This window comes from Oncorhynchus mykiss, chromosome Y, assembly GCF_013265735.2.
Source record: "Oncorhynchus mykiss isolate Arlee chromosome Y, USDA_OmykA_1.1, whole genome shotgun sequence".
In the NCBI taxonomy this organism is placed as follows: domain Eukaryota; kingdom Metazoa; phylum Chordata; class Actinopteri; order Salmoniformes; family Salmonidae; genus Oncorhynchus; species Oncorhynchus mykiss.
The window spans coordinates 34227269-34252656 of NC_048593.1; the positions used below are offsets into that span (position 1 = coordinate 34227269).

Consider the following 25388-nt stretch of genomic DNA (forward strand, 5'->3'; position numbering starts at 1 on the left):
CATCACAAAGTACAGGATACAGATAGATTGTAATTGTTTTGTAGAGGCGAATTTCCCATTAAAAATACTGTATTCAGGGCCTGCATTGTAATTATGTTTAAGAGGCGAATTTCCCTTTGAAAATACTGTTTCAATTGAATTTCCGCAACGTGGTGACGGGCGCAGGCGTATTTAACCTTGGTTCAGGTTTGTTTCTCTCCCAAGTGTGAATGAAAAATATACGGAAGACAGCAGAGGAGTGCCAGGAACTTCTGAACTACAGCTTCACAGAGACTGGAGAGTCCCAGACAGACATCATGACGTATCCAGAGATCTAGGACTATTACATTCTCTATACTTTTGAAGTTTCAATGACATTTGGAAATTCAGGGATCAGATGGGATTTACAGTAGGCTATTTAGAATAATCTCTGTCACATTTTAAGGACGACAGGGGATCGGGAGATGAAGGTAAATTATGTCATGTCATTTATTTGAAAGTGTAAAACAAGGAACAGTTGCGAATATTTGTATGATTAGTGAAATCACGAAACCTGGCACTCGTTAACTGAAGGTATGCAAGAAGACCGCAGATCAAAGAAGTGCCGCGCACAGAGTGGTACAGATCGAGCAGCACGCAAGGTATGTTGGAAGCTCATAATACCATGTCCACAAATAGGATGCTGTAATGTTATTATTTATACAAATAAAATACAAAATATTTTTTTTCAATTTACTGAATGAAGTACCCTTTGATATCATGGTCAGTTATTACAATATAGTAAACTGTTATTTATGGAAGAAGAAAAAATAATCACTGGTTCCACAACATAAGAGCTGTATAACGCCATTAATGACCTCATTTTAAACTACTCGTTTGGCACTACACCTTCATGTTATTCTAGTGATACTGTATATTCAGGTCCTGGCAGGTCATTCAGTACACCTTCATGTTATTCTAGTGATACTGTATATTCAGGTCCTGGCAGGTCATTCAGTACACCTTCATGTTATTCTAGTGATACTGTATATTCAGGTCCTGGCAGGTCATTAATTACACCTTCATGTTATTCTAGTGATACTGTATATTCAGGTCCTGGCAGGTCATTCAGTACACCTTCATGTTATTCTAGTGATACTGTATATTCAGGTCCTGGCAGGTCATTAATTACACCTTCATGTTATTCTAGTGATACTGTATATTCAGGTCCTGGCAGGTCATTAATTACACCTTCATGTTATTCTAGTGATACTGTATATTCAGGTCCTGGCAGGTCATTCAGTACACCTTCATGTTATTCTATTGATACTGTATATTCAGGTCCTGGCAGGTCATTCAGTACACCTTCATGTTATTCTATTGATACTGTATATTCAGGTCCTGGCAGGTCATTCAGTACACCTTCATGTTATTCTATTGATACTGTATTTTCAGATCCTGGCAGGTCACAGTTGTTTTTTTGTCAGTTATACAATTGTCTCATTGGGTCAGTCTCATGAGGTTCAATAGCAGGCTTCAGAATAGTCTATTCATTCTGGACATGTTTTATTGCATTAAACATATGAATACGCATTTAAGCTACTGGTTTAAATTTGAGATCTGTACCTCTCAATTGTTTGCTGGGTTAGATTAGCATTTTCACACACTTCTCTGTAGGTTTGGAGAGTGTTTTCACCAAGTCTAAACTTGCCAGGCTTCTACGGAGACTTGGGCAGCCAGCCCTACATCCACCTCTTCTCTAGAATGGTGTTTTAGGCTCAGGGGCATATATACAGCAGCAGCCAATCCCTGGAAGGAAGTTGGAGGTGATAACAGCCTGTGCACATAACTACCTCTATCAAAATCTAGCCACACCTTCTCATATTCAAAGGGTTTAAAAAGCTAAGGCAAAATTATACTTCAGTCCCAGCAAGTTCACTGTTGAGGGTCGGATCCTTAGGATATGTGCACACACTAGAGCCACACACACTAAACACCCTCACGTGTGGTGAGTCGTACTCAGTTGATGACATACACCCTCCAGATTACTCAGAGGAAGGAATACGGTTTGGGAGTGTCCCAAAAGGACAGAGAAGTAGTGGTCAGCACGGAACACAGAACACAAGACATGATGCATGCTGGTGTTACCAGAACGGAACGGGAAGGGTACTGATTATGAAGCATTAGTCTGCGGAAGAGCAGAACCTCAAAGAATGTGTATTCTCTTGCTGGTGTTTTACCTTCGATGGGAAGCATCATTGTGGCAACATAAAGCATAACCACATGGTGTACAGATACCATATAGTACCCGTGCTATATACTGTATGTCTCTGTTCCCCAGATGCAGGAGGACCCGGTGTATGATTTCCCTGAGCCGGTAGGGAAGCCGATAGGAGAGAGGCGGGCTTGTCTTCAGCGTAGCTCCCTGAAGAGCATCAGTGTGCTGGACCGTCTGCTTCTCACACACTCCGTCTGGCTGCAGCTGTCCATCAACTCTGCTACCGCTCTGCACATCCTACAGAGGGAGCCGCCTGGGGTGAGACCAGTAGAGCTGCTGAGGGGAGGATGGCTCATAGTAATGGCTAGAATGGAGCAAATGGAATGGCATAATTTTGTTTGATGTATTTGATACCATTCCACCTATTCCACTCCAGCCATTACCACGAGCCTGTCCTCCCCAATTAAGGTGCCACCAACCTCCTGTGGGTGAGACACAAAACCGCACACAAACCACAACCTAAGTTTGCATATATCTGTCTCTCTGCAGACCTTTCTAGTGCGCAGGTCCAACACCTCGCAGAAGAAAGTGCTGTGTGTCAGGCTTGCAGATGACTGCCTCCCCTCCTTTTTCAAACAATTTGTCATCCAGGAATTGGACTCCAGTGAGTGTTGAAAGAGAAAGCCAGAGATGTTCCTTCTACAGCCCGTTGCAGTGAACGATGAGGGTCTTACTAATGATCTTATCCTTGCATCCCCATTTCCCTTCCATTCACAGCTTTCTCCTTGGAGAGAGCTGCTATCAGTTTCCCTGACCTCTGCCGGCTCATCGCCTTCTACTGTGTTAGCCGGTATGTTCCCCATCACAGTAGAATAGGTTCAGGACCTTTAGACCAATCAGACCTGTCTATAAAACCTACTGTATGTGCTGTATATTTCAGGGATGTGTTGCCCTTCCCCCTGGAGCTCCCTGAGGCCATAGTCAAGGCTTCATCCCACAAACAGCTGGAATCCATCTCCCACATGGGAGTGGGTAGGTACCACAGAGTGGCTCAGAGGTCTGATGATCCACCAAGGTCTTGGCAATTGTTGAAATGCTAGCTTCCATTGTGTGCTGTACACAACTTCTCAACAACTCATCTCTAGGTTTCTTCCTTGGTTTCTGCCTTCTATGGGGTTTTTCATAGCCACTGTGCTTCTGCCTCTGCGTTCCTTGCTCTTTGAGGTTTTAGGTTGGGTATCTATCTGTGACAACTGCTGATGGAAAAGGGACATTCGATTCATTGATCAAGGATAGCCTTGAAGAATAATGCTGACATAGTTTTGCTTCTTTTTCATTCAGAGTTCTGGAGCTCGCCGCTGAACTTCAGAGGTCCACGCAATGGGCCCCCACCAGTGGAGGAGGCACCGCTGCCCCCTAGCCCCACCCCTGAGGATTGTGCCACACCCGAGGAGAGCCCCACCCTGTTTCAAGAGTTCTGCTCCATCCAAACACGCAGCCCCCGGGAGCTGAACTGTGGGGCAGCAGGCCAAGGGGCTCTCTGTTTCATCAACCCACTCTTCCTGCAGTTCCAGACTGCACTGCACAGACGCCGCCACCAGTTCAAACGCAGCCTCAAGGTGCGTGTCTCCACTGAGAACTCTAGCCCATTGTCCCCACCATTTGCTCCTCCCCCTCCCCCACCTCTGCTGGCCAAGAAAAAGAGCAAGAAGGTCCATCAGGCCAGTAGAGCAGTGGAGGCCAGAGTGGAGGGTGAGGGAGGGACAGCACCCGTTCAGGAGGACTCAGACTACTTGCAGCCATGCTTGGTTCTCCCAGTTCTTCCAAAAAAGACCAGGGTCACACCCACACTGTCTCCCACTGCAGAGGAGGAGGACTACCATGTGCCCATAGGTCTCCTGCAGGGACTGGGCCAGGAGAAATGAGGTGAGGGGGAGGAGGTGAGTGAGGAGGTGGATCTCTTGCTGGAGCAGAGATATGCTCCCTCCCTGAGTGAGCTGGACAGCAGCAGTTCCCTCAGCAGCTTGGAGGAGACAGAGGAGAACCCAGAGCGACCTCCCCTCACCAGGGGAACAAGTAACCCCTCTCCCCCATGCACCTCTCCCGCTCGTCAGCCCGTCTCAGCCTTGCGCAAGCTTAGTGCAGCTTTTGTGTCCTTCTTTGTGCCTGAGAAGCGTGTGGCGAGGCTGGTGGAGGACCTGTCCCGTGACAAGAGGACTGCGTTTGGTGTCCTGGTGCAGGACTTCCTCAGGCAGCAGCGCGAGGTGATCAAGCCTCAGTGCCAGAGATCTGGCATAGAGCTACTGCACGGCATCCGTCTCTTCCTCTCCCAGGCCAAGACCTTCCTGCTGGACTGTGGAGACCTACAGCCCCCCATTGAGACCATGGTGCATGATGATGAGAAAGGTACAGCAGACATTAGTCAAATGAACTGTCAAAATCTGCTCAGTCACTTTAAATACAACCAGTACTAGCATGTGTCCCTAGTGATGATGACATGTGACATTTTATGAATGTGCTTGTTTGTGTGCAGACCTGGTGCTGGAGAAAGCCATGTTCCGCTGTGTGCTGAAACCTTTGAAAGGACAGATAGATGGGACACTGCAAACTTTGCATGAGCGAGACCGCTCCACCCAAAGCATGGCAGAGAGCCTGGCTAAGGCCAGGGGAAAGACCCCGTTGGAGTGTTTTGGAGTGCGGGTGGGAGTGCCGGATGCTGCCGATGTGGAGAAGGTGCTGCAGAAGTTAGCTGTCATGAGGCGGGCATACTCTCCCATTGACAAGGTTGTGCTGCTTCTGCAGGTCTGCAAGCTCATCTATAAAGCCATGAAGGACAATTCAGGTGAGGGCTTTTCTTTGAGTGAATGTGATAGAGAAATAAACATTACAGAACCAACAGCTGTTATCCCTACCATCGTTGGTCTTGTCATGTCTTGTGTCAACATGGTTGCTTTGTCTTCATGAGCAGGCCAGGAGTTCGGTGCAGATGACTTCCTGCCAGCCTTGTCCTATGTCCTCGTACAGTGTAACATGCCTGAGCTGTCTGTGGAGGTGGAGTACATGATGGAACTGCTGGAGCAATCATGGCTCAAAGGGGAGGGTAAGGTTTTAAATGTGAAGTATTTATACTTTAAATGTGAAAATATTTTGAATAGTATGCGATGCCAAATAGCCATTTTGTAATGCTTGTACCAGGTGGGTACTACCTGACCAGTGTGTATGCCAGCCTGTGCCTGATCCAGAGCAAGCCTGAAGTAGTACCCTCCAGTGGGCTGACCCGCGAGGCCAGAGACTCTTTGAAAGACTGGAGCCGGCGCCGGAGCCTCCAGGCGCAAAGCCAGAAAAACTTACGACAGCAACTGGTACGGCTCAATTCATTGATTTATTAGCACCAATACTGTATAGCAGAGGTAGGAAACTATACTGAACAAAAATATAAACGCAACATGCAACAAATTCAAAGATTTTACTGAGTTACAGTTCATATAAGGAAATCAGTCAATTTAATAACATTTATTAGGCCCTAATCTATGGATTTCACATGCCTGGGAATACAGATATGCATCTGTTGATCACAGATACCTTAAAAGGTAGAGGCGTGGATCAGAAAACCAGTCAGTATCTGGTGTGATCACCATTTGCTTCATGCAGCGCAACGCATCACATCTCCTTTGCATAGAGTTGATCAGGCTGTTGATTGTGGCCTGTGGAATTTTGTCCCACTCCTCTTCAATGGCTGTGCAAAGTTGCTGGATGTTGGCAGGAACTGGAACACGCTGTCATACCGTAGCATAGCATCCCAAACATGCTGAATGGGTAACATGTCTGGTAAGTATGCAGGCCATGGAAGAACTGGGACATTTTCAGCTTGCAGGAACTGTGTACAGATCCTTGCGACAAGGGGCCGTGCTGAAACATGAGGTGATGACAGCAGATGAATGGCACGACACTGGGCCTTAGGATCTCGTCACGGTATCTCTGTGCATTCAAATTTTCATTGATAAAATGCAATTATGTTCATTGTCCGTAGTTTATGCCTGCCCATACCATAACCCCACCACCACCATGGGGCATTCTGTCCACAACGTTGACATCAGAAAAACTGCTCGCCCACACGATGCTATACACATGGTCTGCAGTTGTGAGGTTGGGTCTACGCACTGCAACATTTTCTAAAACAATGTTGGAGGCAGTTTATGGGACATTCCTGTAGTCAGCATTCCAATTGCACGCTCCCTCAACTTGAGTCATCCCTGGCAACAAAATTGCACATTTTAGAGTGGGCTTTTATTGTCCCAACCCAAGGTGCACCTGCGTAATGATCATTCTGTTTAATCAGCTTCTTGATATTCCACACCTGTCAGGTAGAGCATTATATTGGCAAAGGAGAAATGCTCACTAAAAGGGATGTAAACAAATTTGTGCACAATATTTGAGAGAAATAAGCTTTTTGTGCGTATGGAACATTTCTGGGATCTTTTAATTCAGCTCATGAAACCAACACTTTACATGGTGCGTTTATATTTTTTTCAGTGTAGATTCAGCCACGGGATGATTTTAGTCAGCGGAACAGTTGTAATTTGAATACTGCAAATTTACCACAAGTAAGCCCAAAAAGAGATTAATTTTTGATATTTTCAAATACAAACTCATTTTTAGCTTAATTCCTTTTGACTTTACTGCCCTTTTTTTAAACCAAAAAACTGAAATAACCCCTTTCCCCCCTTGCAGGCTAATTTCTGCCTGTTTCCGAACCCCACTGTAAAGAATCCCACATCTAGCAGTAATACCAAATAGAAATTAACACACACTCATCATAACAGATGTGGAATAATATGCCACAGTAGAATATCTCTGTACCCCAAAGCAACCATAAGGAATGCTTGATACTGTTCTCCTGGGTACATCCCTTTTCATTCTGTGTTGCAGAGGTGTGTCAGGGTTCTGTTTCAAGACGGAGAGAACAGCTGGATGAAAACCCTGCAGTGGAGGGCAGGAGTTAGTGGGGGGGCCCTGACCCAGCTCTGTGCTGCTAAATTTGGGGTGGACAACCCAGAACTGTACAAACTGTACTGGCGGAGTGAGGGGGAGATCAAAGACCTCCCAACACAGGCCCAGATCCAGGACCTACAGGGCCAAGGCAGCAGTGGGACACCCCTCATATACCAGCAAGCCAACCAGGATCAACTCAAGACTCGCAAACAGGAGACGGTGGACCTTATGGGATTACCTTGAGAGGTCCACTTTGGTATCCACACATTATTGACCGATGTTCTTAAACCACTCAACTGCTAGAAATAATTGCTTTGTACTTTATTAAACTATTTAAATGAAAAATGCCAACATAGTCTAACTTTCCAGATTACCAGAAGCGCGCGGCCCATTGGAGATTCATCTCGCAAATCTAGTGCGAAGGCATTTTAGAAACATTGCCCCTATAGCTAATACCGGACACTCATTCATTCTTCATCGCGCAGTCTTCTAAACTCCCGACTCCATTTAATGCCAAGATGTTTATTTTTATTTGTGATTATACTTTTGTAATGCTTTTTGTGACGTAGATCATAATTAGTTAGTCTCAGGTTGCGTGAACCTCGTAATGTTACGTGGAAAATGGGATGCAGAATTAAATGTATATCACACTCGAACAAATGCGACCAGTTATTTTTCGTATTTGCATTTCTATTCACTAACAAATGCGAGTGAACTGCTGGCACGTTAGAGCCCACTGAATGTCCGCCAACGTTAGCTTGAAACAATTTGTGTTTACCTTTCCACAACACACGGAGTCGAAAAGGGATTTGTCCATGTTGAAGTAAAACTGACAGTCGGCAAACTCAGCATTTCAACAAACAGAAAGGGCAGACACGGGATAGCTACGTCGAATAATGATATATTCATCTCCATGTCCGTTGACACAAACTCCGTATATGTCTGTGTTGCAGCTCGAGAATCGGGATGTTAGATTTACTCAGTGGATTTATTTTTTATTAAAATGTAACAAAAATCAGGCCCTATTCATTTCTACGTACTTTCAATTCGGACCTCGTACATGGACAGAAAATGTCGTAGTTGGTACGCAAAATGCGTGCATGTTGGCAGGTCTGAGATTGCAAGGCAATGAAAAATAAATACAAAGCTCTGTGTAAATTATATTCCAATGTGTACCAGTTTAGTATGCAGCTGATTACACAAGGTATCTGAGATATTTTTCATAACAAAAAACAGACATCGGTCTTATTGTTTTAATCACATGTATTTTTGTATAGGTTGTTTCTCAACAACCTAACCAAGAGAGAGACTTATAGTACTGTGGACCCTTTGACAATGCTTTGCCTTTGACCATGTCACAGTGGTGGCTTCAAGTGCCCTGGACACAAGGGACAAAAAGCTTATCATATGATTAATATTATTTGGAAGGAGTTCTATAAAAAGAACATTGTCAAGACAAAGAGCAATTGAAATGTGTCAACAAAAGCTTAATAAGACTGTGGTTGGGATTTGATTGACACAGTTGATGGTGAACCGTGTAGTCACCCTTAAGTCACTTAGCTTTTTTTAATACTCTGGCCTTGTTTCAAACTGACTTCAAGCTCCTACCACTAGGTCCTTTCAACACCAGATTGTTTACACTGTTCCTATCCTTCCTGATATTGGAAGGGGGAAATAACTGTATAATGATAGGGACTTAACGTAGTTTGAAACTGTGCCTCGGGGTTGAATGTCTCCCAATTACAGCCATAACCACATGTGCATTCTACCCTTGACTGATTTAGGCATTTGACAGTGAAAGATCCTTTTTTATGACAAGTCCACACAGACCAGGGATGTTTCAGTCAGAAGCAGGCATGGGCAGGGCAGTAGCATGTCTGGGTCTTAGCAGTGCTTTGACTGTATCTGCACTGTTCACTCAGCACCAGCAGGGGGCATCCCTCTTGTTCAGCTCTAGCAGGTGGGCCTCCACCTCCTCGGCGTCATCTGCAAACCGTTCTGTGAAGGAGCGGATCAGTCCGGCTGCACTACCCTCGTATTCCACCAGCTCCACACTTTCACCTGCATCACACAATACATCAAGTCTTAGAACAACAATGGCGTATGTGCCAGTAGAATGGTTTAGGCTGGGTGATAAAAAAAAAAGTCTTATTATCAAGAAAGTAGACCACTTAGTAGGATATGATATGATGGGCCATTTAAAATGTAGACGTGTGTCTTGGCTTTAGGACAGGGGGAAAAAGACTGACCTTTGACCCTTGTGTTGGCCTGAACAAACATCTTGCGAGCCTCTTTGCGCAGGAGAACAGTCTCCCGCAGGCGCAGGAAGTTGTGAGAACCAGTGTCTGACACAGCTGAGTAGCCCTCATACAGAGCTCTGCCTCCCTCCACATCAGCTGTGGACTTGATAACCTGCAGGGACATGGATTATAATGGGTCAAATAGGAGACTTGATTAGATTTTTTAATTGAATATTGATGCTGGTAATTTACCCCTGTAATCCCAGCCATGACCAAGACATTTTCTAGGCTTCTACGACTGTACCTGTAGTTTGCATAGGAACCTCTCGATGGCAGCTTTGCCCACAGTGTGGACCTTGCTGCGGTCCAGCGTTATGAGGGCATCTGGGCGCCCATCCTTTCCTGTGCTCTCCTTCAGGGTCACCAGCCCCTCGCCAGCCTCCAGGAGCACCCGTAGGATCACAAAGCGAGCCTGCATGTGGGCCTGAGACAGAGACAACAGGAGGTTCCGTCAAACAGATACAAGGGGTCTCATATAGCCTCATACTACCAGACTGATTAACACTGCAGCGAACCATTCATGTAAGCACGTGAGATCATGCTGGCTCACGGGACTAGCGCTCAGTCAGTGGGAAAGCAATTCAAAAGAGCTTTAGAGTAAGAAAGACAGCATGATAGGCTGTACTATACAAAGGACTGAACTCCGCTGACCTGTCTCCAGCTCTTGCTCTCAGGGGTAAAGAACTCCAGGCCCAGTAGGCCAGCTCGCACCATGTTGAGCCAGTTGATGTACACCACCTCATTTGCATCCTCGTCCTCATGGCCAAAGATACTGCAAACCCACAGGGACATCCTCCACGTTAGAGCATCCTGACCCATATAAGATCACTGTTTATATATTCATGTAGCTTCAGTGAGTAACAGAGTATGTGTGTGTGCACTTGCGTAAAGATACCTGAGCACGTGTTTGTTGAGGCAGAGGTAAAGCCCCACACACTCGGCCCTGCACTCTTCATAGGAGCAAGAAATAGTGGAAAATTTGCTGTCCCACGTTTCATTGCCTTTGTACCAGGTGGTGATCTGAAGCACATAAACCATACTTTAGACAATACTTAAACCAGAAATTTCAAGACTTAAATCAAGATCATAGATACACTATATATACAAAAGTATGTGGACTCCCCTTCAAATGAGTGGATTCGGCTATTTGCTGACAGGTGTATAAAATCGAGCACACAGCCATGCAATCTCCATAGACAAACATTGGTAGTAGAATTGCCTTACGGAAGAACTCAGTGACTTTCAACGTGGCACCGTGATAGGATGCCACCCTTCCAACAAGTAAGTTTGTTAAATTTATGCCCTGCTAGAGCTGCCTGGTCAACCGTAAGTGCTGTTATTGTGAAGTGGCAACGGCTCAGCCACGAAGTGGTAGGCGACACAAGCTCACATAATGGGACCGCCGAGTGCTGAAGCGCATAAAAGCGTCTGTCCTCAGTTGCAACACTCAGTACCGAGTTCCAAACTGCCCCTGGAAGAAGCATGGGGAGCTTCATGAAATGGGTTTCCATGGCCAAGCAGCTGCACACAAGCCTAAGATCACTATGCGCAATGCCAAGCGTTGAGTGGAATGGTGTAAAGCTCGCCGGAATTGGACTCTGGAGCAATGGAAACGCATTCTCTGGAGTGATGAACCATGCTTCACCATCTGGCAGTCTGATGGATGAATCTGGGTTTGGCGGAGGCCAGGAGAATGCTACCTGCCCAAATGCATAGTGGCAACTGTAAAGTTTGGTGGAGGAGGGATAATGGTCTGGGGCTGTTTTTTATGGTTTGGGCTAGGCCCCTTAGATTCAGTGAAGGAAAATCAATGCTACAGCATTCAATTATATTCTAGACGATTCTGTGCTTCCAACTTTGTGGCAACAGTTGAGGGAGGGCCCTTTCCTGTTTCAGCAAGACAATGCCCCTGTGCACAAAGTGAGGTCCATACAGAAATGGTTAGTCGCGATCAATGTGGAAGAACTTGACTGGCCTGCACAGAGCCCTGACCTCAACCCCATCGAACACCTTCGGGATGAATTGGAACGCCGAATGCGAGCCAGGCCTAATCGTCCAACATGAGTGCCCAACCTCACTAAAGCTCTTATGGCTGAATGGGAGCAAGTCCCCGTAGCAATGTTCCAACATCTAGTGGAAACCTTCCCAGAAGAGTGGAGGCTGTTATAGTAGCAAGGGGGGGCTGGTCATGGCTCACGGGGGGGGGGGGGGGGGGGGCAACTCCATATTAATGCCCATGATACTGGAATGAGATGTTTGACGAGCAGGTGTCCACATTTTTCTGGTCATGTGCTTTACCCCGACAATAAATGATGCTGTCTCAGAATCAGTCCAAAGCAAAGAATTAAGAAAACTTATGATACCAAATGACTGATGTATAAACTCACCTGTTCTCCAGTCTCAGGATTTCGAACATTATCCTGCTCGAAGTTGAAAGTCCCCTTCTCATCCTGTACACGTGACAGCACATAATGATACACTTAATCATTCACAATGGCTGTAACTGAAAACCATACATTTAGATATTAAAGGAGCAATGTGCAGTTCAATCAATAGCAAAGCGGTCACCTGGCCACTGTTATGGTAAACAGCTTGGGGGGGGGGGTGAGCTGGAGAAATGTAAGCACTCAAATGCATAGACTAGGCTATGGATGCAAAGACTGACCATGCATGACATGAGCATGGATGGAGAGGACTCGCTCTCGCTCACCTGGACAAAGAGCTTCCCACTGCCATGGCCCAGCAGCTCATGGAGGCCAACCTGCACCTCGAAGGAGGGCCCCTTCCACTTAATGTACATATCCTGAAAGACAGAGAGCGACCATTGAAGGAACTGAAAAAGATCCGACTGAGACATAAATTGTATCTTTGATAGGGCCCTGTGTTCTGTGCAATAATGCCACATGACCTGGATTTGAACATTTATTTAATGCTTTTCCATAAATGTATCTAGCTTTTTTTCATGTCAGATAGTCCAGAACCATTCCAAGACAATTGCTTTCAGTTTTGGTCATAGTGAGCTTGTCGTTTACCTTGTCTTCCTCATCCAGGAATGTGAGCTTGTCCTTCTGGGTAGCGTAGGCCACAGCAAGCACATTGCCCAAGGAGACATTCTTAAAGCCCTCCGACTGTCTGATGTCATCATCTGGACACAGATCAGACACACAGAGTTAACGTTTAGCTGAAGTCGTGCTACCTGTCCCAGACCTGCCGTTTTCAACTCTCTAGAGACAGCAGGAGCGGTAGAGATACTCTTAATGATTGGCTATGAAAAGCCAACTGACATTTACTCCTGGGGTGCTGACTTACTGCACCCTCGACAACTACTGTGATTATTATTATTTGACCATGATGGTCATTTATGAACATTTGAACATCTTGGCCATGTTCTGTTATAATCTCCACCCAGCACAGCCAGAAGAGGACTGGCCACCCCTCATAGCCTGGTTCCTCTCTAGGTTTCTTCCTAGGTTTTGGCCTTTCTAGGGAGTTTTTCCTAGTCACCGTGCTTCTACACCTGCATTGCTTGCTGTTTGGGGTTTTAGGCTGGGTTTCTGTACAGCACTTTGAGATATCAGCTGATGTAAGAAGGGCTATATAAATAAATTTGATTTGATGAGTAAGAGATTCTTCCACGACCATAAGAAACTGTGGATCAGTCATGTCAATATTAAAGAGATAAAGAGTCCGTTGGAAGTGGCACTCACAGTTGGGAATGTTAATGCCAGCTGGAATGCCACTGCCAGCGAACGTCAGTACGTCCAAGGAGGTGAAGTCAGGCAGGAGGAAGCGGTCCTTCTCAAAGTCTTTTGGCCATGGCAGCTCTGGCAGCAGCACCTCGGCTGAGCTCACCAGCTTAGCAAAGCGTTCACTCATGGCCTTGTTCACCACAGCCACAAAGCCTGAGGGAAGCAAAGACAAACCCCAATAAGATCACCAAGGAGTCTTCCAAAACATGTTGTGATAAAAGGGGTGATATTGATGACACATGCTTTGCCTCTTCATTTGTACCTTCAAACTCTCCCCTGGAACCAAAGGGATCCCTGTAGCTCTCGATAAAGCCAATATAACTAGGAGAGAAAGGGGAAAAAGAAGAACAGAAAATTAAGGAATTGCTACTTCTATTTCATCCTGAGTGGAAGGCCAAACGTGGAGGGCAGTGCTCTCTCACCTCTCAACGATGGGTCCCTTGTCTTTGATCCAGAAACGAGAGCCCTCCTTGTGCGCCTCTATGGACCCAAAGGTGAAACTCTGTGCATATTCCTCCAGCATTCGCTTCTGGTTCTCATTGGCAGCATGCTCCTGTCATCAAGGACAAGACGTTGACACGAGACCAAACACACATTTCTAAGATGCACTAGTAGTTTTGAAACACTTTTTAATTGATAAAGGGACAAAAAAAACAGTGCATTCAGAAAGTATTCAGACCCTTTGACTTTGTCTACATTTTTGTTACATTACATCCTTATTCTAAAATATATATTTTTTTCTTGATATTTTTTTCCATCAATCTACACACAATACCCATAATAACAAAGCGAGAATAGGTTTTTAGAAACTTTTGCAAATGTATTAAAAACAGAATTACCTTATTTACATAAGTATTCAGACCCCTTGTTATGAGACTCGAAATTGAACTCAGGTGCATCCTGTTTCCATTGATCATCCTTGAGATGTTTCTATAACTTGATTGGAGTCTACCTGTGGTAAATGTTATTGATTGGACATGATTTGGAAAGGCACACACCTGTCTACATAAAAAAGGTCCCACAGTTAACAGTGCATGTCAGAGCAAAAACCAAGCCATGAGTTCAAAGGAATTGTCCGTAGAGCTCTGAGACAGGACTGTGTCGAGGCACAGATCTGAAGAAGGGTAACAAAAAAATGTCTGCAGCATTGAAGGTAGAGGTCGACCGATTAATCGCAATGGCCGATTAATTGGGGCTGATTTCAAGTTTTCATAACAATCGGAAATCGGTATTTTTGGGCTCCGATTTTATTTATTTTTTACACCTTTATTTAATCTTTATTTAACTAGGCAAGTCAGTTAAGAACACATTCTTATTTTCAATGACTGCCTAGGAACTGTGGGTTAACTGCCTCGTTCAGGGGCAGAACGACAGATTTTTACCTTGTCAGCTCGGGGGATCCAATCTTGCAACCTTACAGTTAACTAGTCCAACGCTCTAACCACCTGCCTCACGAGGAGGAGCCTGCCTGTTACACGAATGCAGTAAGCCAAGGTAAGTTGTAAACTAGCATTAAACTTATCTTATAAAAAAACAATCAACGACTGTCGTTGCTCCAATGTGTACTTAACCATAAACATCAATGCCTTTCTTAAAATCAATACACAAGTATATATTTTTAAACCTGCATATTTAGCTAAAAGAAATCCAGGTTAGCAGGCAATATTAACCAGGTGAAATTGTGTCACTTCTCTTGCGTTCAGTGCACGCAGAGTCAGGGTATATGCAACATTTTGGGCCGCCTGGCTCTTTGCAAACTAATTTGCTAGAATTTTCCGTAATTATGACATAACATTGAAGGTTGTGCAATGTAACAGGAATATTTAGACTCATGGATGCCACCCGTTAGATAAAATACGTAACGGAATAAACGTTTTGTTTTTGAGGTGATAGTTTCCGGATTTGACCTAAGGCTCGTATTTCTGTGTGTTTATTATAGTGAAGTCTATGATTTGATATTTGATAGAGCAGTCTGACTGAGGGGTGGTAGGCAGCAGCAGGCTCGTAATAGTCAAAGGTATATGGTTTAGAGAGAGAGAGCGTTATAAATCCTGTAATAACTTGTGGCTGAACTTGAAAGGGGTTCCTTCATTATTTTACCGTTCATGTCTTCCATAGAGAATGTCTTGATCTACTTCAGATAAGGTCTGTGTTTTGTGCTTAAACCACCTCGGCGTTCTGAGACCCGTGTAAATCTCACTAGGATAAGGTGACGTTTGTCAAAATATTTTCATAAATCCACTCTACAAAAAAACAGTTGAGAGTATTTGTCTCCTAAGCAGACTCTTCAGTATCATTGTCACTTCAGAGCTGTGTGTGTGTTTTACAGATGGCAGAGAAAAGCAGAGCACCAGTGTGGGACTATTACATGGAATTGGCACCAGGGAAAGCAAGGTGTCTTATTTGTGATAAAGAGGTAAGCATGGGGTCAGCAACGGCTAAATCAAAAAATACCACCAACCTGTGGAATCACCTTAAGAACACCCCTCCAAAAGCCCATATGTATTATATTAAGTTAAAATAAAAGTGTTCATTGTTCATTCAGTATTGTTGCAATTGTCATTATTACAAAAATGTGTGTGTGTGTATATATACATACAATTTTTTTTTTTTAATCGACCGATTAATCGGTATCGCCTTTTTTTGTCCTCCAATAATCGGTATCAGCGTTGAAAAATCATAATCGGTCGACCTCTAATTGAAGGTACATTCTTAAAAATGGAAGAAGTTTGGAACCACCAAGACTTCTCCTTGAGCTGGCCGCCCGGCCAAACTGAGCAATTGAGGGTGAAGGGCCTTGGTCAGGGAGGTGGTGGTCACTTTGACAGAGCTATAGAGTTCATCTGTGGAGATGGGGGAACATTCCAGAAGGACAAGCATCTCTGCAGCACTGCACTAATCAGGCCTTCATGATAGAGTGGCCAGACAGAAGCCACTCCTCAGTAAAAGGCACATGATAGCCTGCTTGGAGTTTGCCAAAAGGCACCTAAAGGACACTCAGACCATGAGAAACAAGAATCTCTGGTCTGATGAAACCGCGACGCTCCACATCCAACCTGACAGAGCTTGAGAGGATCTGCAGAGAAGAATGGGAGAAACTCCCCAAATACAGGTGTGCCAAGCTTGTAGCGTCATACCCAAGAACACTTGAGGCTGTAATCGCTGCCAAAGGTGCTTCACAAAGTACTGAGTAAAGGGTCTGAATACTTGTATACATTTATTTTATTTGCAAGAATGTCTAAAAACCTGTTTTTGCTTTGTCATTATTGGGTAGTGTGTAGATTGAGAGGGAAAAAAACAATTTGATCCCAATGTTGAATAAGGCTGTAACGTAACAAAATGTTGAAAAATTCAAGGGGTCTGAATAGTTTCCGAATGCACTGTACATTTGAATTAGAATATTGCCTTTGAACTCACCTTTGCTTTCTCCAGATTTTCACTCACTTTCTTCATAAGGTAAGCATAGTCTCCCCTGGACACCATGAAGACGCAGTCCTCAAAGTCATATCTGCCACACCTGCTTTCTCCCTCCCCATCCACTGCACAGTCTACAGCAAAGACAAATACAGGGGATGTAATAAAGAGAATGCATTACTGACATTGACAGAAAAATAACTAGTGTTTCCTCAATTAGCATAGCTTTTTAAAAAGGACATGGCACTCTCACCCTTCTGCACAGCTGACGCCAGGCGCACCTCATAGCTGGCCTTCCCTTCTTCTGATTTGTTCTTGAACAGTCGTGTGTTGTAGGCACTCAGGTTCTGTAAGGGAGACACTTATATAAATGTACATTTTAGTCATTTAGCAGACGCTCTCATCCAGAGTGACTTACAGGAGCAATTAGGGTGAAGTGCCTTGCTCAAGGGCACATCAACAGATTATTATTCACCAATTTGGCTTGGGGATTCGAACCAGCAACCTTTCTGTTACGCCCAACGTTCTTAACCGCTAGGCTACCTGCCGCCTAAATCCTAAAATACTAATAACACAGACATAAGACAAACTTGAATACATACCTTTGAATCCAGGAATTTCTGGGCCAACTCTGCATCCTCCAAGCAACAGTTCCCTGAGAAGTATGTGGTGACTCCCTGAGAACAAGAAATAAAGTAACATCATTATCAACACCTAGGCTACAGTATACAATATTTATTCAAACAACTAAGGCTGCCAATAAGAGAACCCATCACCACATAAGGCATGAGTGAGATAAGGCATCATGAAGTCTCTCACTTTGTCCCCCAAGCCCAGCTGTTTCTGTTGGTCCTCCAGGGAGAAGAGGAGGGTGGAGCAGCTGTCCCACAGGGCCTCCATCTCACTGGGGCTGTCCTGGAAAGCCTGGCTCTGCCACACAAGGGCCTTCAGCTTCTCCTATACCGCAATGAGTGGTTATTAAAGGCCACCGCTGTGATTATGTCAAGGCTTTTTTATAATACATTCAGTTATAAAAGCGAGGATGATCTACCTTGGGGAGGTTGGGAATGAACTTGGTGTCTCCAAATGACTTGTAGTTTCCCATGTTGGCATAGAGACCAGCAGCATAAACAAGAAAGGCCTGTAAATACGGAAGAAAAAATAGCTATTATTGTCTAGTCAGGCGGAGTTACAGAAGACATGTTTATTACAACAGGTGTGAGTGGCTGGGAGTATGAGCAGGTGGAGTGGATGTGTGACATATTCAACACACGGTGTAGTTTGTACTCTAAAGCCTATATTCTAATGGAACTCTAAGCCTCTACCATCACTGTGTGTGTGTGTGTGTATACACAAATTCGAATTCTATGGTGAAAACATTGTTTGACTCAGTTTTTCTCTCAAGGCTCTGTAGGCAGGTGCATTACTTGACCTGGTACTCTTCAGGACTAAGTCCAGCTGCAGTGGCCATGCTCTCCAGCTGTGCTGCTGGCTGCTTGCGGAACAGCCTCTGTAAGAGAACGAAGATGGAGGCAGACTCAGGCGAGGTCTGCAGCAGCACAGCCAGTCCTCCGTACCAGGCAGACCGGGAGAGGTAGTGCGCATAGAGCTTTTCTCTAGGGGACAGCAGGCGAAAGGCTTCAGTACAGTCCAGCGCAGAGATCCCAATGTCATTGGGGAGGAAGTACTGAGAGTCCACCATGGTGAACAACAATCTGGACGCTTGCAGCTGCCTCTTTAACACAACACTCACTGTTGAGAATCTGTAGATGTAAACGAAATGCATATTATTAGCTGCAAGAAATGTTTCTACATGTATAGTTACATTTCCACACTAACATTATGTCTCAAGTCATCAGGTGAGAAGTTCTGAGAATCCTTCCTAGCTGTAACTTTAACTAAATACATCGCATGATAAAGCAATCAATACTAGCTAGACAGCTACATCACGTTTAACAACGAAGAAGCAGATTGGCTGACATTGCCATTCCATGGCTGCTGTGGCTTCTGCTACTTAGCAGGAGGACGAAAAGGACAGTTTTACGGAAAGACTAGCGGTCTTTAAATCTTCTCAGTGTAACAGTTGGGAAAAATGGGACAATTAGGAGTACAATGCATTTCTCATCCCACCGGCTCCGCGTTAACTCAGGCCATGTCTACACTTGACAGATCATGCAGCTTTTGATTCTAATCATGCGAGTTGTGATCATGAAATTCCGAACATCATGCGTCAGCTACATTTAAATGTGCACCATGTCCACATTGTGTCCTGATACCTTTTTCCAATGCCTGTATGCATTCTGCAAATGGTGGAACATGCTAAATCTGATAACACAACTTGATGGCAAGTGCTTTATCCAGCTAACAGGTTAGCATTACACTAGCCAAACAAAAATATATATTTTTGATATAATTTATTTTATGAAGCCAGCAAACACGTTCCTCACACACTAGGAACGTATTTCATCCAACATTTAATGAAAAAAGGTGCCTCTTGCTCCATAAACCACGTTTTATGGAGACTTGTGTGCAGAGCACTGCTGACGTCGCCCACTGTATGTGCTTTTGATAGCCTGATTGCGTCCAGACTGAGGAGAAAGCTGGACACAATGTGTCCCTGACCACTACCTGAAGTTGTCAACCAGATCTGAACAATTTTTTAAAAATGTTATATTTCTTTTTACATTTAACTAGGCAAGTCAGTTAAGAACAAATTCTTGCCTTGTTCAGGGGCAGAACGATAGATTTTTACCTTGTCTTCTCGGGGATTCGATCCAGCAACATTTCGGTTTCTGGCCCAACGCTCTAACCCCTAGGCTACCTGCCACTCTGATCCAACCACAATGTGTCTAGACCCGATCTTCGATTCTAATTGTGGAAGTCATATGTAAGTGTCAAGTGTAGACACACCCATAAATCTGCAATATGTAACTTTTTGGGTGACCTGACCAAATTCACATAGAAATGTGAGTTATAAATCTGTCATTCTCATTGAAAGCAAGTCTAAAAAGTGGTAGATCTGTTCTATGGGGGCTATTTCTATGCTTCCTGTTTTTAAGTTTAGATTTTACTTTCAGTTTTGTACACAAGCTTCACACAGCTGAAAATACAATATTTTTGGTTATGTAAAATATATTTCACAGCGGTTTGGATCGGGGATGAGTAACTTTGATGGAGGTGGGCGCCACAAAAAAATGGAACCCCCACCTTCCGAGAAAAACATTTTGAAAGCTCCTCTCGTGACAGCAAAGATTTTTAAAAATGTTTTAAAGTTAATTTCCTGCAATTGTACACATTTTGCAATGGGGCGGAAAGAAGATTTACAATTTTTCTAACGGATTTCATGCAATTCTACTCATTTTTCCACGGAGTAGAGAAAAATGTGCAGTTTTTCAGCTAATTTCCGGCAATTCTACACATTTTGCAAAAGGGTTGACGAAACTGTTCGCCGTTTTAAATATAACGGATTATCAATGGGCCCCACTCAGGTCTATAATTCAACCATGCTTACTACAAGTTTAGATAGCTGGCCCCTAGACTAACTTAGCAATCCATTTTTTTTTGCTGACAATGGTATTGGGTAACTGCTGATGCACAACCACATTTCTAAATTGCACCCTGTGTATTCTATTATTTTAACTCTCAAAAATTGAGACCCAGACTGAGTTCCCAAAAATAATAATAACATATAGATAGATATATATTATATATACACACACACACACACACACACACACACACAGTAAAAAAAGAAACGTCCCTTTTTCAGGACCCTGTCTTTCAAAGATAATTTGTAAAAATCCAAATAACTTCACAGATCTTCATTGTAAAGGGTTTAGATCCCGTTGCCCATGCTTGTTCAATGAACCAAACAATTTATGAACATGCACCTGTGGAATGGTCATTAAAGACACTAACAGTGTAAGCTGTAGGCAATTAAGGTCACAGTTATAAAACTTAGGACACTAAAGAGGCCTTTCTACTGACTCTGAAAAACACCAAAAGAAAGATGCCCAGGGTCCCTGCTCATCTGAATGAATGTGCCTTAGGCATGCTGCAAGGAGGCATGAGGACTGCAGATGTGGCCAGGGCAATAAATTGCAATGTCCGTACTGTGAGACGCCTAAGACCGCACTACAGGGAGACAGGACGGACAGCTGAATGTCCTCGCAGTGGCAGACCACATGTAACACACCTGCACAGGATCGGTACACCCGAACATCACATCTGCGGGACATGTACAGGATGGCAACAACAACTGCCCTAGTTACACCAGGAACGCACAATCCCTCCATCAGTGCTCAGACTGTCTGCAATAGGCTGAGAGAGGCTGGACTGAGGACTTGTAGGCCTGTTGTAAAGGCAGGTCCTCACCAGACATCACCTGCAACAAACATCGCCTATGGGTACAAACCCACCGTCGCCTGACCAGACAGGACTGGCAAAAAGTGCTCTTCACTGACGAGTTGTGGTTTTGTCGAATTCGCGTTTATCATCGAAGGAATGAGCGTTACACCGAGGCCTGTACTCTGGAGCGGGATCGAGGTGGAGGGTTTGTCATGGTCTGGGGCGGTGTGTCACAGCATCATCGGACTGAGCTTGTTGTCATTGCAGGCAATCTCAACGCTGTGCGTTACAGGGAAGACATCCTCCTCCCTCATGTGGTACCCTTCCTGCAGGCTCATCCTGACATGACCCTCCAGCATGACAATGCCACCAGGCATACTGCTCGTTCTACGCGTGATTTCCTGCCAGACTGGCATGTCAGTGTTCTGCCATGGCCAGCGAAGAACCCGGATCTCAATCCCATTGAGCACGTCTGGGACCTGTTGGATCGGAGGGTGAGGTCTAGGGCCATTCCTCACAGAAATGTCCAGGAACTTGCAGGTGCCTTGGTGGAAGAGTGGTGTAACATCTTACAGCAAGAACTGGCAAATCTGGTGCATTCCATGAGGAGATGCACTGCAGTACTTTAATGCAGCTGGTGGCCACACCAGATACTGACTGTTACTTTTGATTTTGACCCCCCCTTTGTTCAGGGACATATTATTCCATTTCTGTTAGTCACATGTCTGTGGCACTTGCTCAGTTGTTGTACCTTGTCATGTTCATACAAATATTTACACGTTAAGTTTGCTGAAAAAAAAGCAGTTGACAGTGAGAGGACATTTCTTTTTCTTCCCGAGTTTATATACACTGAACAAAAATATAAACATTAAAGTGTTGGTCCCATGTTTCATGAGCTGAAATAAAATATCCCAGAAATGGTCAATACAAACAAAAAGCTTATTTCTCTCAAATGTTGTGCACATCCCTGTTAGTGAGCATTTCTCCTTTGCCAAGATAATCCTTCCACCTGATAGTTGTGGCATATCAAGAAGCTGATCAACAGCATGATCATTACACAGGTGCACCTTGTGCTGGGGACAATAAAACACTAAAACAACACAATGCCACAGATTACTCAAGTTGAGGGAGCGTGCAATTGGCATGCTGACTGCAGGAATGTCCACCAGAGCTGTTGCTAGAGAATTTAATGTTCATTTCTCTACCATAAGCCACCTCCAACATCATTTTTGAGAATTTGGCAGTATTTCCAACTGGCCTCACAACCGCAGACCACATGTATGGCTTTGTGTGGGCCACAATCAACAGCCTGATCAACGCTATGCGAAGGAGATGTATCGCGCTGCATCAGGCAAATAGTGGTCCAGATACAGATACACCAGATACTAACTGTTTTTTTTTGTTTTTTTTAAAGGTATCTATGACCAAAATATGCATATCTGTATTTCCAGTCATTTGAAATCCATAGATTAGGGCCTAATAAATGTATTTAAATTGAATTATTTCTTTATGAACTGTAACTCAGTAAAATCTTTGCAATTGTTGCATGTTACATTTATATTTTTTTGTTCAGTGTATAAATACTTTTTTATTTTGGCCTACAAAAGGTCCACGAGTCACAAAATGTAAACATAATGTATGCACAAACTGTTTCGGATGGGGAGCATGCTGTGGCCTTCAACCTAAATATAAAGTCTCTCTGACCCTAGTGCAACTGTAATAAAGCGGGTCGGTTCTGCTGGCTACTAGCCATCTAGCTAGGTTAGCCAGTGGGAGCGAATGGGTTGGTTCAATAAAACATTAAGGTACTAGCTAGCTAGGATAAACTCCAGATTTTGCAATATAGATTGCCGCGAAAAGAAAATTCGTAACGCCGGTGTTCATTCGAAAACATACACTTTTTAACTTATATAACGTTTTAGTAATAGTGGAACATGGTAGCAGCCGGTAGCTAGTTATCCAGTTACCGCTATGTATTGGGGTGTAATCATTACGCCGATTCTGTTGCAAAAGTTTCGTCTATTAACAAAACGTTTTGTGAATGCAAACGAGAGTTTAGGTCCCTCTCTGCTTCGTTCCATTTTCTCGGTTTGGTTCTTAAACAGTAAACGGTTTCCGTAATGAATACACCCCTGGCTAACAGCTAACCTTAGCTAGCTAGTCAGCCGGCTAGCTAACGTTGAGTGAGTAAATCCTCTGTCGCTTGCTACTGTACATTCACAATACGCAAGCCTTTAATCAGGTTACAAAGAAACATCCAGCAGTGATTATGGTGTATTTTTGTTGCCGTTAAATCAAGTTTGTATTAGGCTACACTACCTGATTATTTGTGGACACGTCTGAACGTCAAATTGCAATCTCACTCTCAAATGCACTTCCTATGTTCCTTCAATGCCAAGCCCGCCTGTCTTCTTCTTCGGTGGGGGGGGGGGGGGGGGGGGGGGGGGGGGTTATCCAAAGTTATGGTGCATTACCGCCACCTGCTGTACTGGAGTGTCGGACTAAGGACATTGATCAACACTTTTTTATTTAACTAGGCAAATCAGTTAAGAACAAATTCTTATTTACAATGACATTCTGCCCTGGCCAGACAACACTGGGCCAATTGTGCACAGATCGGGACTCCCGATCATGGCCGGTTGTGATACAGCCCGGGATTGAACCCAGGTCAGTAGTGACACCTCTAGCACTGTGATACAGTGTCTTAAACCACTGCCCACTCAGTCCCCCAAACCAAATCCTACCTGCCAGCCCAGTTGCTCTTAAAAAAGAAAAACAACATTTTTGAGACTATATCTATTCAATATACTCTAAACAAATTTATTGTATCCTCTTCTCCCTCATTCTAGATCTCAGCCTATCTTTTCCCCTCTGATACTGCCCACACTGTAGCAATACATGCTCCACAGTCTCTATTTCCTGACATTAATCACAATTTCCTGTTGGATGCTTTCCTACCACATTTAAAGTCTTATTCAACCAGCTTGTCCCACCTTCTTGTAAAAATAGCCCCCTCTCTTCTGTCCCTTCTTGCCGCCCTCCCCAACTTTCCTCTGTACTTGAAATAAATGCCTGCTCTTAGTATCTCTATTCCACTGCTCCTGCCATCTCTGCACCATCACTGTCCATATCAGGCGTATTGCCTCTGCCTTTCTCATTGAAACTACAACAACATCCCCACTACTAAGTGCTTGTTTAAAAAGTACATCAACTGCCTCGTTCCTCTCTAACCCACGTTCCCCTTTATCTGTTTACCCATCTGTCTAATCCTGCCATGGGTTTGTAGTACATCACAAAGCAGGTCTTGTCTGCTACGTGAGCTAAAGGACTGCAGACTCATCAACACTGCACATGAATCAGAGCAAATAACTACTCTGTCTGGCTTGACTTCCTCTACCCACTACAAGGCCAAAAGTATGGCCATCAGCTCCGCCGTATATACAGCCAGGTGATCTGTAATACGTTTCCTGACTGCCACCACACATTCCTGCACTACAAATAATGACCCAGTACGTCCTGTCCTTACTCATCATCCCAGCATGCCTGTAAAATCACTTTCGGCAGGATGAGACACCCCATGTCCCTGTAGGTATACCCAATAATTCAATGCCAGCTGTTGTCTACTAATCTGCAAAGGCATATCCCCCATCTCCACCTGTAGTGCAGCCACTGGGGACGTTCGAAACGCCCCACTACATATTTTGTCACACCCTGATCTGGTTAACCTGTCCTCGTGACTGTCTCCACCACCTCCAGGTGTCGCTTATTATCTCCGGTGTATATATCCCTGTGTTTCCTGTCTCTCTGTGCCAGTTCGTCTTGTTTTGCCAAGTCAACCAGCGGTTTTCCTTGTTCCTATTTTTACCAGTCTCTGTTTGTTTCTAGTCCTCCTGATTTCGACCCTTGCCTGTCGTGACTCCGAACCCACCTGCCTGTTCTGACTATCAGCCTGCCTATCCCCTTGTACTGTTTTTGGACTCAGATTTGGTTTCTGACCCCTGCCTGGCCTGACCTCGAAACAACCTATCGTCTGGTACTGTTTGGACTCTGACCTGGTTTATGAACTCTCGCCTGTCCCTGACCTACTCCCTTTGTTATAATAAATATCGGAGCTCTGCCTCCTGTGTCTGCATTTGAGTCTCGCCTTGTGCCCTTATATATTCTGAGTCCCTGCCCCTGTATGACAATGAGGTCTGGGCTGCTAAACCATACTGTATACTGCCATAGTCTATTACAGATCGGATCAATGCAACATACATGGTCCTCAATGAGGAACACCCAGCCCCCCACTCCTTCCCTGTCAGACAGAGCATCACATTTAGCACCTTCTTACACTTTCCCACCACTCTCTCAATGTGTTCTGCCCAAGTCAGTCTAGTGTCAAAGTATACCCCAAGGAACCTGAATTTC

At 44.4% G+C, this 25388-nt stretch overlaps 1 protein-coding gene and 1 pseudogene across 2 annotated transcripts; one reads left to right on the top strand and one right to left on the bottom strand.

Annotated features, from left to right (window-relative positions):
• The first annotated feature begins 38 nt into the window (after positions 1 to 38).
• LOC110510132 lies at positions 39 to 8624 on the top strand (annotated as a pseudogene). The gene is made up of 10 exons (XR_005040405.1): positions 39 to 620; positions 2300 to 2494; positions 2726 to 2840; positions 2954 to 3026; positions 3117 to 3208; positions 3518 to 4582; positions 4710 to 5018; positions 5145 to 5276; positions 5372 to 5538; positions 7106 to 8624. The product of XR_005040405.1 is annotated as a ras and Rab interactor 2-like (transcript).
• On the bottom strand, positions 8408 to 23397 carry LOC110510131 (dipeptidyl peptidase 3). The gene is made up of 18 exons (XM_021591478.2): positions 23298 to 23397; positions 18064 to 18394; positions 17683 to 17772; positions 17451 to 17588; positions 17234 to 17308; positions 16885 to 16978; positions 16635 to 16765; positions 13640 to 13770; positions 13480 to 13538; positions 13176 to 13370; positions 12501 to 12613; positions 12179 to 12271; positions 11856 to 11918; positions 10364 to 10488; positions 10120 to 10240; positions 9713 to 9892; positions 9418 to 9580; positions 8408 to 9229 (listed from the first exon to the last, which is right to left on the bottom strand). Exons 2-18 carry the CDS (start codon positions 18331 to 18333, stop codon positions 9087 to 9089), a joined length of 2184 nt encoding a protein of 727 aa, XP_021447153.2. The 5' UTR covers positions 18334 to 18394; positions 23298 to 23397; the 3' UTR covers positions 8408 to 9086.
• Positions 23398 to 25388: the final 1991 nt, after the last annotated feature.

Excerpts from the sequence above, each read along its gene's own strand:
- LOC110510131 (XM_021591478.2), bottom strand. The coding sequence starts at position 18,333 with ATGGTGGACTCTCAGTACTTCCTCCCCAATGACATTGGGATCTCTGCG. Across the intron at positions 11,919-12,178 it reads GTGGGAAGCTCTTTGTCCAG|GATGAGAAGGGGACTTTCAA; the intron begins GTGAGCGAGAGC and ends TCACGTGTACAG. Across the intron at positions 9,893-10,119 it reads AGAGCAAGAGCTGGAGACAG|GCCCACATGCAGGCTCGCTT; the intron begins GTCAGCGGAGTT and ends TCTCTGTCTCAG.